Raw genomic sequence first — 13,820 nt, forward strand, 5'->3', positions numbered from 1 at the left:
AGCATCTCTTTTGTGACAGCCCTTGGTACCCCTCACTGTATCACTTCTGGACACTTCTTTTCAATATTACCACACTGTATTATTATTTTTTAGTTAAAGTATCATACATATACAATCTTATGTTGGTTTCAAATATACAACACAGTGGTTCAATAGTCACCCATATTATTAAATCCTCATCCCCTCTAGTGAGGTCATTATCTATCAACATAGTAAGATGTTATAGAATAATTAATGTATTCTCCATGCTGTACTACCGTCCCTGTGACCAACCTGTATTGTGATTGAGAATTATTGACCACACTGTATTATTAAATGGTTTGCTTGCATGTCCCAAAAGTACTACCAGAGACTAGCATCTGAGTCTTATGTATATTTGCATCTTCAGTGTCTAGCACATGCCTGGTACATAACATGTGCCACCAGTACAGACAGATCTAGCTTTTTTAGTACAAGTTCAAAACTTTAAATACTAAAGAAAGCCCAAAAAAGTGAATGATTTTAAAACATAAGGATTAAAAAATGATGACAGATATTACATCCTATTCATAGTGAAATCCAAAAAGAGAAAATTGATTCAACTGACACACAACTAGAAATTATTTTTCTCTACTATATCATATAGGGGGGAAAGTTTTAAACCACTGTTTTAAATTGTAGTAAAATCTTACTGCAGTAAATTAATCCAGAAAGAATGGCTGAGCATGATTAAACATGCAAAAGGAATAATCAAGTTCACTTGTGTCCTGGAAAGAAGGGAAGAAAGAGACAGATCTTTCTTTGGCTGACAAATCTGTTGTACAGTTTTAAATGAAAATACACTTCAAAAGGGAACAAACTGGTGTTAAATGCATGACTGATTGTCATTCTGAATTAATATTTATTATGGTATTGATCATTATAAACTTTTTAGCTTCTATCTTTGTAAAGGGGTAAATAATTATTTTTTAAAGAAAGCAAAATCTTAACCATATGGCACATCTTTACAATATATAGTTAAACGCATTTTCTCCACAAGATATTAATAGTTGCATACTCCATTCAAAGATAAGTTTTTATAAGCAATAATCAACTTTAAATGGATCAAGTATCTTTTTTATTTCAATAAATTGATAAGCCTTACTATTTGACAATGAAGAAAATGTTAGCTATTTTTAAAAATTATAATAGGCACACTGAAAGCAAGATATTGAAATAAACATTAAATTGAGTCAATTTGCATCTTTAAAGTCACTTTCAGCCCACTCTCAACAGCACAGGACTGCACGTCACGAAGTAGAGAGAAAATGCTCAATCCACTCTCTTTTTCTTCTTTTCCTCATTGAACTATTTTAAATTTTACTTTTCTTCTACTCCTATTGTACATTCAGCAGCCGGCTAAGCTAAAGGCATTAATGGGGCTCAAAAGACATAATGGCTTTGTCAGACACCTGTTAATACAGAGAAGAATCTGATTCCTGCTTTGATGCTAAGTTTAGAAGCCATACACACAGATAATGTCCATGGTTTTCTTTCTTTTCATTTCACCAAGACCTTCATTCCTCAAGGCCTAAAATACATCTACATGTTGGATTGCTCTTTTTGCTTCAGTACCTACTCATCTGACTGTCTGAAAATTGAAGGCTGGACTTTTCTCAGACAGCCATCAAGTGGTGAAATGGGTAACTGGAGGATTCCTAACTTGTTTCATATTTTTCTAACCCTATAATAATAAGAGCAAATAATAATAATGCTCCTATTTATTCAGTGCTGGCTCAGTTCTAAGCACTTACAACAACCTTATGATACAGACTACTATTCTCCTTGGTTTGCAAATGAAGAAACTGTATTTTATGAAAAATGAGTAACTTGTCCAAGGTCACACAGCAGGTAAGTTGCAGAGTCAGGGTTCAACCCTAGATTGACTGAAACCCTGCTATTCATCCTTATTCTATACTCTATCTCATGGAAGAAAAGAACCCATTGTTTGCTATTCTTGAATGAATTGGTAGAAAAAAATAGAAGTCAGTTACACTCATTTACTTATTAATTTAATTAACAAATACATATTAGCTCCTCAAAACTCTCTTATTTGACCTTAAATCCTTTTAAGTGTTTCTGAGTATTTGGGATAAGAGGCATACTTTGAATAAAGGCTGTATTTCTCCCAAATGAAAATGCCAAATATTTGGTATTATAATACTGAGCTTTAAGTTGATCACCAGAAATTCTTTCTCTTAACGATCTATAGAGGACGGCCTGTGAATATCCTACAAGTTCTCTATTCATCACTTTGCTTGGTGAAGTTTGATTTTTACTAACAAATGTGAGAATGACAAGAAGAAGGTTGTAGCATATAGTGAGAAGGGGAAAATCCCCTTTTCCACTTTGCTCACAGAACCCTACATTATGTCCTTTGGGGAAAGCTCTGTCCCTTTCTGAGGCCAGGGCTGACTCTTGTTAAGTGAAAGCAGGAGTAGGGGCTTTCCCTCCTAAGTCCAGGGTAAGGAATGCATATATGATGCTCTTCTAGCCACTGAGATGTGAATAGGTGTGAAGCTTCCCTCACTCATAGAAGGAGTCCCAAGACAAGAACGTTCACCATTTTTGCTCTTTGATTTTGACACTTGAAACTATTAGAAACATAAGAAGAAAAGAAACCCACTGAAGACAACAGAGTGGAAAGGCTGGGAGAACTTGGGTATTTGATGGCGTTAACAGGCCCTGAAAACCTAAGGCAGAACCTATTCCACCCCCATGTATTTGATCATGTGAAATAATAAATTCTGATGTTAAATCCACTTTCACTTGTATTTCCTATTACACTAACAGCTAAGGTATCATAACTAATACAAATGCTTACCAAAAATTACATTTGAAAAGAAATAAAGGAGGACAACCTACAATAAAAATCTGGAAAAAACTCACAAAGCATGTCTTCAGTTCAAAAAAACCAGTTACATAATTATAGAATGATACAGAATGATATAGCCCTAGAATTTAACAGCAGCACAAATAAGAAAGATCAAGTGCTTTACTGTGGACTAAAAGTAACGCAACACTATGATGTGACTGAAAAAAAAGTATACAACCATGCTAGGTAATATAATTAGAAATAGGTTCAAGATTATGGTGGCAAAATTATATAAAGCCAAGCACTGACTACCACATTTCTGGAAGACATTAGGTACACAACATAAGTGTCACTGAACAATGGGAGAGAACAGAAAGGAGTTTACCAGAAGGGTGAAAGACGTAGACACCATGGAATCTGAAGACAGGTTAAAGGAATTACAAATGCAGAGTCTAGAAGAGGGGAGACTAGAAGGAAGCATGATGGCCTTATTCAAGTGTTCTTCTTGAAAAGGGTATCTATACTTCATCTCACCACTTCAGAGAAAGGCATTAGAAGCAACAGTTGGTTTACATGTAAGGTAGAGTTGGGCTTAGGAGAGAAATGTCTAGCGAGATTAGAGCAATCTAAAAGTCAAACAAGTTATCTTGTGGAATAGTAAAATTTATTTTCACTGAGATGAAGACTGAGTGATCATCATTAGAAACATTCAAGAACAGTAGTTCCAGACAGTAGTACACACACCACTGGTTGTATAAGTGATGATTTGAACTGTTACATACATTTTATTTTATTCACTATAGATTTATTTTAACACACACTAAAGACAAATAAATGTGTATACTGGGTTAGCCATCAATACCATGGTTTCATGAATATAACTATTTTAAGGTAAGTGAAATAACAAAGTAAAGTTCACTTAAGGAAAGATATTAAATCAATATATCCCATTTAACATAACTACATATATTTTTTTATGATCCAGTAGCTACAGCCCTATAATTTATATAAAGAAGCAATACAAGGCACCACAGATTTAAGAAAAGAAAAAAAAAACTTTTTAAGAGTAAAAATATTAAAAGAAAAACAATTATAATATAATAATAAAATAATTATAATATAAGCAGTATAAAAATTATGAAGACACCATGAAAATGTCTGAATTTTGGACCTGTTGCTCTGTGGGGATCATGCACCGAACATCCTGAAACTAAAGTTCTTCCTTTACCAAAGCTGTCTTAGTATTTAGTGGTTCTATGAAAACATGATCATTTATAACTACATTTATTCAAAGAGCCTTCGTGATAAAATAGAGGAACCAAAGTTTTCCATTATTCTCAGTCACAATCTTAGAAATATTGATTATTAATAGTTTATAAAATAATGCCTGGAATTCTCACAAAATTAATCTTTTATTCAAAAGCCTAATACGTTTGCATCTCATAAGCATTTACTGTAGGCTTCTAAGGTCCAGGCAACTGTGGTAGACACAAATTTGAAAGTAAATGCGCAAGTTTTCACTTGAAGGATCTACAGCTTCCTTGGAGAAAATTTAAAACTATTTAAGGTAAAACACCAAAAGAGGAGAGGGGCGGAAGATGGCGGCGTGAGTAGAGCAGCGGAAATCTCCTCCCAAAACAACATATATCTATGAAAATATAACAAAGACAACCCTTCCTAGAATAAAGACCAGAGGACACAGGACAATATCCAGACCACATCCACACCTGAGAGAACCCAGCGCCTCGCGAACGGGGTAAGATACAAGCCCCAGCCCGGCGGGAGCCGAGCGCCCCTCCCCCCAGCTCCCAGCGGGAGAAGAGCAGGCAGAGCGGGAGGGAGACGGAGCCCAGGGCTGCCGAACACCCAGCCCCAGCCATCCTGGCCAGAGTGCAGACACAGTACGTGCCCAGGGGGCCCTGGATGCTAGGGAAACAGGGCAGCAAGAACAGTGAGCGGACACTGGAGGCCGGGCGCCGGAGGACAACAGAGAAGCGAGGGACCATTTTTTTTTTTTTTTGCTGTTTTGTTTTGGCCAGCGCTTTTTGGAAGTCTTAAAGGGATAGGGACCCCAATACTAGGGAAACAAGGCAGCAAGAACAGTGAGCGGGCACCGATGGCCTAGCACAGGAGGACACCAGAAAAGCGAGCGCCCATTTTTTTTTTTTTTTGGCAAGCGCTTTTTGGTAGTCTTAAAGGGATACGGACCCCAATACTAGGGAAACAGGGCAGAAAGACCGGTGAGCAGAGGCCTGAGGCTGGCACCGGAGAATAAAGAAAAACGAGCTACCACCTTTTTTTTTAATTAAAAAAAAATTTTTTTTTCTTTTCTTTCTTTTTTGGTGGTCGTTGTTTTGTTTTGGCGGGTGCTTTTTGGAAGTCTTAAAGGGCGGGACACTTAATCCACAGGTAGGGAATCCGGGGATCTCTGGGCACCCTAACCCCTGGGCTGCAGGGAGCAGGGAGGCCCCTTACGGAGATAAATAGCCTCCCAGCAGCTCCTGCTCCAAGGCGACTCCACCACTTTGGAGTAGCTGCCCGAGCCAGGCCACGCCCACAGCAACAGCGGAGATAAACTCCATAGCAGCCGGGCAGGAAGCAGAAGCCCTGTCTGCGCGCAGCTGCGCAGCACAAGCCACTAGAGGGCGCTGTTCTCCCAGGAGAGGAGGGCCACAAACCAACAAGAAAGGAAGTCCTTCCAGCCGTCACTCGTCCCAGTTCTGCAGACTATTCCTATCACCATGAAAAGGCAAAGCTACAGGCAGACAAAGATCACAGAGACAACACCAGAGAAGGAGACAGACCTAACCAGTCTTCCTGACAAAGAATTCAAAATAAGAATCATAAACATGCTGACAGAGATGCAGAGAAATACGCAAGAGAAATGGGATGAAGTCCGGAGGGAGATCACAGATGCCAGAAAGGAGATCGCAGAAATGAAACAAACTCTGGAAGAGTTTATAAGCAGAATGGATAGAATGCAAGAGGCCATTGATGGAATTGAAACCATAGAACAGGAACGCATAGAAGCTGACATAGAGAGAGATAAAAGGATCTCCAGGAATGAAACAATATTAAGAGAACTGTGTGACCAACCCAAAAGGAACAATATCCGTATTATAGGGGTCCCAGAAGAAGAAGAGAGAGGAAAAGAGATGGAAAGTATCTTAGAAGAAATAATTGCTGAAAACTTCCCCAAACTGGGGGAGGAAATAATCGAACAGAACACGGAAACACACAGAACCCCCAACAGAAAGGATCCAAGAAGGACAACATCAAGACACATAATAATTAAAATGGCAAAGATAAAGGACAAGGAAAGAGTGTTAAAGGCAGCTAGAGAGAAAAAGGTCACCTATAAAGGAAAACCCATCAGGCTAAAATCAGATTTCTCAACAGAAACCCTACAGGCCAGAAGAGAATGGCATGATATATTTAATACAATGAAACAGAAGGACCTTGAACCAAGGATACTGTATCCAGCACGACTATCATTCAAATATGACGGTGGGATTAAACAATTCCCAGACAAACAAAAGCTGAGGGAATTTCCTTCCCACAAACCACCTCTACAGAACATCTTACAGGGACTGCTCTAGATGGGAGCACTCCTAGAAAGAGCACAGCACAAAACACCCAACATATGAAGAATCGAGGAGGAGGAACAAGAAGAGAGAGAAGAAAAGAATCTCTAGACAGTGTATATAACAGCTCAATAAGCGAGCTAACTTAGGCAGTAAGATACTAAAGAGGCTAACCTTGAACCTTTGGTAACCACGAATTTAAAGCCTGCAATGGTAATAAGTACATATCTTTCAATAGTCACCCTAAATGTTAATGGGTTGAATGCACCAATCAAAAGACACAGAGTAACAGAATGGATAAAAAAGCAAGACCCATCTATATGCTGCTTACAAGAAACTCACCTCAAACCCAAAGACATGTACAGACTAAAAGTCAAGGGATGGAAAAACATATTTCAAGCAAACAACAGTGAGAAGAAAGCAGGGGTTGCAGTACTAATATCAGACAAAATAGACTTCAAAACAAAGAAAGTAACAAGAGATAAAGAAGGACACTACATAATGATAAAGGGCTCAGTCAAACAAGAGGATATAACCATTCTAAATATATATGCACCCAACACAGGAGCACCAGCATATGTGAAACAAATACTAACAGAACTAAAGGGGGAAATAGACTGCAATGCATTCATTCTAGGAGATTTCAACACACCACTCACCCCAAAGGATAGATCCACTGGGCAGAAAATAAGTAAGGACACGGAAGCACTGAATAACACAGTAGAGCAGATGGACCTAATGGACATCTATAGAACTCAACATCCAAAAGCAACAGGATATACATTCTTCCGAAGTGCACATGGAACATTCTCCAGAATAGACCACATACTAGGCCACAAAAAGAGCCTCATAAAATTCCAAAAGATTGAAATCCTACAAACCAACTTTTCAGACCACAAAGGCATAAAACTAGAAATAAACTGTACAAAGAAAGCAAAGACGCTCACAAACACATGGAGGCTTAACAACACGCTCCTAAATAATCAATGGATCAATGACCAAATCAAAATGGAGATCCAGCAATATATGGAAACAAATGACAACAACAACACTAAGCCCCAACTTCTGTGGGACACAACAAAAGCAGTCTTAAGAGGAAAGTATATAACTATCCAAGCATATTTAAAAAAGGAAGAGCAATCCCAAATGAATGGTCTAATGTCACAATTATCGAAATTGGAAAAAGAAGAACAGATGAGGCCTAAGGTCAGCAGAAGGAGGGACATAATAAAGATCAGAGAAGAAATAAATGAAATTGAGAAGAATAAAACAATAGCAAAAATCAATGAAACCAAGAGCTGCTTCTTCGAGAAAATAAACAAAATAGATAAACCTCTAGCCAGACTTATTAAGAAGAAAAGAGAGTCAACACAAATCAACAGTATCAGAAACGAGAAAGGAAAAATCATGACGGATCCAACAGAAATACAAAGAATTATTAGAGAATACTATGAAAACCTATATGCTAACAAGCTGGGAAACCTAGGAGAAATGGACAACTTCCTAGAAAAATACAACCTTCCAAGATTGACCCAGAAAGAAACAGAAAATCTAAACAGACCAATTACCAGCAACAAAATTGAAGCGGTAATCAAAAAACTACCAAAGAACAAAACCCCAGGGCCAGATGGATTTACCTCAGAATTTTATCAGACATACAGGGAAGACATAATACACATTCTCCTTAAAGTTTTCCAAAAAATAGAGGAGGAGGGGATACTCCCAAACTCATTCTATGAAGCTAACATCACCCTAATACCAAAACCAGGCAAAGACCCCACCAAAAAAGAAAACTACAGACCAATATCCCTGATGAACGTAGATGCAAAAATACTCAACAAAATATTAGCAAACCGAATTCAAAAATACATCAAAAGGATCATACACCATGACCAAGTGGGATTCATCCCAGGGATGCAAGGATGGTACAACATTCGAAAGTCCATCAACATCATCCAACACATCAACAAAAAGAAAGACAAAAACTACATGATCATCTCCATAGATGCTGAAAAAGCATTTGACAAAATTCAACATCCATTCATGATAAAAACTCTCAGCAAAATGGGTATAGAGGGCAAGTACCTCAACATAATGAAGGCCATATATGATAAACCCACAGCCAACATTATACTGAACAGCGAGAAGCTGGAAGCTTTTCCTCTGAGATCGGGAACAAGACAGGGATGCCCACTCTCTCCACTGTTATTTAACATAGTACTGGAGGTCCTAGCCACGGCAATCAGACAAAACAAAGAAATACAAGGAATCCAGATTGGTAAAGAAGAAGTTAAACTGTCACTATTTGCAGATGACATAATACTGTACATAAAAAACCCTAAAGACTCCACCCCAAAACTACTAGAACTGGTATCAGAATACAGCAAAGTTGCAGAATACAAAATCAACACACAGAAATCTGTGGCTTTCCTATACACTAACAATGAACCAACAGAAAGAGAAATCAGGAAAACAACTCCATTCACAATTGCATCAAAAAAAATAAAATACCTAGGAATAAACCTAACCAAAGAAGTGAAAGACTTATACTCTGAAAACTACAAGTCACTCTTAAGAGAAATTAAAGGGGACACTAACAGATGGAAACTCATCCCATGCTCATGGCTAGGAAGAATTATCGTCAAAATGGCCATCCTGCCCAAAGCAATATACAGATTTGATGCAATCCCTATGAAACTACCAGCAACATTCTTCAATGAACTGGAACAAATAATTCAAAAATTCATATGGAAACACCAAAGACCCCGAATAGCCAAAGCAATCCTGAGAAAGATGAATAAAGTAGGGGGGATCTCACTCCCCAACTTCAAGCTCTACTATAAATCCATAGTAATCAAGACAATTTGGTACTGGCACAAGAGCAGAGCCACAGACCAATGGAACAGACTAGAGAATCCAGACATTAACCCAGACATATATGGTCAATTAATATTTGATAAAGGAGCCATGGACATACAATGGCGAAATGACAGTCTCTTCAACAGGTGATGCTGGCAAAACTGGATAGCTACATGTAGGAGAATGAAACTGGACCATTGTCTAATCCCATATACAAAAGTAAACTCAAAATGGATCAAAGACCTGAATGTAAGTCATAAAACCATTAAACTCTTGGAAGAAAACATAGGCAAAAACCTCTTAGACATAAACATGAGTGACCTCTTCTTGAACATATCTCCCCGGGCAAGGAAAACAACAGCAAAAATGAGTAAGTGGGACTATATTAAGCTGAAAAGCTTCTTTACAGCAAAAGACACCATCAATAGAACAAGAAGGATCCCTACAGTATGGGAGAATATATTTGAAAATGACACATCCGATAACGGCTTGACATCCAGAATATATAAAGAGCTCACACGCCTCAACAAACAAAAAACAAATAACCCAATTAAAAAATGGGCAGAGGAACTGAACAGACAGTTCTCCAAAAAAGAAATACAGATGGCCAACAGACACATGAAAAGATGCTCCACATCGCTAATTATCAGAGAAATGCAAATTAAAACTACAATGAGGTATCACCTCACACCAGTAAGGATGGCTGCCATCCAAAAGACAAACAACAACAAATGTTGGCGAGGCTGTGGAGAAAGGGGAACCCTCCTACACTGCTGGTGGGAATGTAAGTTAGTTCAACCATTGTGGAAAGCAGTATGGAGGTACATCAAAATGCTCAAAACAGACTTACCATTTGACCCAGGAATTGCACTCCTAGGAATTTACCCTAAGAATGCAGCAATCAAGTATGAGAAAGATCAGTGCACCCCTATGTTTATCGCAGCACTATTTACAATAGCCAAGAATTGGAAGCAACCTAAATGTCCATCGATAGATGAATGGATAAAGAAGATGTGGTACATATACACAATGGAATACTATTCAGCCATAAGAAAAGGGCAAATCCAATCATTTGTAGCAACATGGATGGAGCTCGAGGGTAGTATGCTCAGTGAAACAAGCCAAGCGGAGAAAGAGAAATACCAAATGATTTCACTTAACTGTGGAGTATAAGAACAAAGGAAAAACTGAAGGAACAAAACAGCAGCAGAATCACAGATCTCAAGAATGGACTAACAGGTACCAAAGGGAAAGGGACTGGGGAGGATGGGTGGGTTGGGAGGGATAAGGGGGGGAGAAGTAGGGGGGTATTAAGATTAACATGCATGGGGGGTAGGAGAAAAGGGAGGGCTGTACAACACAGAGAAGGCAAGTAGTGATTCTACAACATTTTGCTATGCTGATGGATAGTGACTGTAAAGGGGTTTATGGGGGAGACCTGGTATAGGGGAGAGCCTAGTAAACATAATATTTGTCATGTAAGTGTATATTAGTGATACCAAAAACAAAACAAAACAGAAAAAAAAAGGGTAGTTCCTGTGTGGTAACCTCCAATGAGTTTTACACAAGGGTATAAAGGGCATATAAAAGTGTAGGCAAAGGGTCTGTTTGTATTTATACAGAAGATCAAAGCCTAATTGGGCTACCCCGAAAATGAACTAAGATACGATATGAAAGAGAACTTCCAACATCAGCACTCTCTGGAAGACTCATGCCAGAAGATGATCATCAAAAAACCCCAACAAAGATCCACGCACTGCTACAGCTGTAGATGCACTCATCCCACCAGCTCCTGGACTTGCCATGGGAATGAAGGAGATATCTAAGCTGGCCTGTGCATACAGTAAAACAACAAATTTGACTGGATCTATACTGTTGGAACTCAACCAAGAATTAGGAGAAGTGCAAATTGTAGCACTCCAAAATCTTACAACTACAGACTATTTACTGTTAACAGAACATAAGGGATGTGAACATTCCCCAGGAATGGGTTGTTTTAATTTGTCTGATTTCTCTCAGACTGTTCAAGTTCAGTTGGACCATATCCACCATATCATAGATAAGTTTTCACAAATGCCTAAGGTGCCTAACTGGTTTTCTTGGTTTCACTGGAGATGGCTGGTAATTACAGATATGCTTTGGTTATGTAACTATACTCCTATTATGTTAATGTGTGTGCGCAATTTAAGTAGTAGCTTAAAACCTATACATGCTGAAGTTACTCTACAAGAAGATTTGTCAAAGAAATAATCAATCTTCCCATGTTTTCTGCCGCCTGCTACTTCTATAGGTTTTCTTCTTCCTTCCTAATTACAACCCTTAAATAGAATTTGTGCCTCATATCAAATTTACCGAGTATCATAATTCTTCCAAGTGGTGAAGATACCTCAAGACAAATGCTGGGCATAGAAGCTACAGGGCATAAATATGCAAAGAAATAAAAGCTAACCATTTCAAACAATAAGGCTTCTCTCTCACTTACCAACTTTACATTTCCCTGTATGGCCCCGGAAGATGACTGGTTAGCCAGAGACGGGTAAGATTCCTCAAGGGAGGAACAACCTAAGACAGGCACAGTCGCAGGGGGGTCATCAGGTGAGAAATTGGGGATCAACAGAGGTGAGGCTTAGAACCTCACCCCTCCGTTCTGAGAGAAATCTTCTGCATACGTGGATGTTTTATTGCCCTTGTCTAGCTTGGATTAACACATAGTCTACAGGCACACACCTGATCATCTACATTTGCTCTCTTACAACACTAAACTATGTTTTCTACCTTTATCTTGTATCTACCTACCACTTCAGCATTTTATTAAAAATAATAATAATAGAGAAATGTGGTATCCACATATAAATCAAGTATAAAAACCAAATGAGTATTCATATTTGAACTGACTGTTTATAGTGCATGAGCATGAGCAAAACCGAAAGTTTCTGTGATGACTGCCCTTGTACTGTTCACTATGTAATTTATTCATTATGTAAGAATTTGTTCTCCATGTAAGAACTTGTTTGTTATGCCTCAGAAGATTGGAGACTGACGAAAATTAGGCTTGGGGTGGATTAATGATTGTGCATTGAGCATTGACTCCCCTATACAGAATTTTATTGTCGTTAACAACCATTTGATCAATAAATATGAGAGATGCCCTCCCAAAAAAAAAAAAGGACAGACGTCCAATGGTAAAATAAATAAGTAACCGGGATGTAATGTATAGCATAAGGAATATAGTCAAGATTTTGTAACAGCTTGGTAGGGTGATAGCTGGAACCTAGAATTATGTATATAAATGTTTTATCACTGTGTTGTACACTTGAAACTAATGTAATGTAATACTGTGCGTCAACTACCCTTCAATAAAAAATAATTATCTAAAAAAATAAAATAAAATAAAAGAGGATGTTTTCACTTATCACATTCATTAAAATATATGTACATATTTTACATGACTGAAGGCCAGACTACTTTCTATGCTACCCATTCACACACACACTACCTAGACACATGAACTAGATTTAGATCTTGAATTTCTTCAGTAAGCTCTGCCTCATATTCAGTACTGATGCTCTTGCACCAATGAAAATCCTTAAGAATCTTACGGAAGCCCTAAAAGCAATCTTGTGATGTCTTTGTGAAAAGTCCACCTACCTCTATCTTAAGGCAACACATGGCAGGCATATCCTTACAGCATAAAGAAAAAGATGGCCCTCTCTGAAGGAAATGGCACCACAATATGCTTACTACTGGAGGGGTTTTTACTGACTAATGAGAAGCCTGGGCTTTTCTTCTTTCCTAGTTCCTTACGCCAAGATGTATTTTATGTACGAATAATCAAATAATAAGTGACATCTAACATGTAAAAGAAACACTACAACCTAAATGTCTCATCCCCAGGAGGTATTTCCCCATGTTTCCACCCAAATGGATTTCATCCAAGGAAAGCAAACGGCCCAGAAAGACACCCTTCCTACCTCCTGAGAGTGCTCCTTGTAGACCTGCAGTGGCCCTGAGGCTTTGGCGGTGTCCCAGAGCTGCAGCGAGCCGTCACCACTGCAGGTGACCAGGACATGTTCATTGTTCTCACTCCAGGTCACGTCAAACAAACCATCATTCCAGTCAAAGCTATCTCAGGAAAATGAAAAGTAAAAACAACATCTAGTTATCTAGGCAGCTGAACATAAAATTACAAGCACAATTTTACAGGTTTTTAAAGTTTATCACGTATTTTAACACACATTATCTCCCATGGTCTTCACAACTATGGGATTTAAATAGAGCAGGCACCTGATGGATGCAGAAACAAGTTCAGAGAGGTCAAAAAAATAGCTTAGGTCACACAGCTAGAAAAACTGCAGAGCTAGATTAAAATTAGGTGTCTCAACTAGAAATATGGCACCGTTTATATGAGGGCATGCTTCCACACCTGGGGACTCACTGTTCTCTGTGGTTCATAAGGAGGGACCAGCAAGCACTTCAAAATATTAATTTAGACCAATAACTTCAATTTTTTCCTGTCAATCTTTCACCTGAGCTATGAGCAGAAG

The 13,820-nt window shown here is 38.4% G+C and overlaps 1 protein-coding gene across 1 annotated transcript in view; it reads right to left on the minus strand.

Annotated features, from left to right (window-relative positions):
* Window positions 1-13,820, minus strand: part of PEX7 (peroxisomal biogenesis factor 7) — a 90,880-nt gene that overhangs the window by 74,806 nt on the left and 2,254 nt on the right. Inside the window, exon 3 of the mRNA XM_036903697.2 lies at window positions 13,248-13,398. Within this exon, the coding sequence (XP_036759592.1) occupies window positions 13,248-13,398 (151 nt within the window). The remainder of the gene's footprint in view (window positions 1-13,247; window positions 13,399-13,820) is intronic.

This window comes from Manis pentadactyla, chromosome 12, assembly GCF_030020395.1.
Source record: "Manis pentadactyla isolate mManPen7 chromosome 12, mManPen7.hap1, whole genome shotgun sequence".
NCBI lineage: Eukaryota > Metazoa > Chordata > Mammalia > Pholidota > Manidae > Manis > Manis pentadactyla.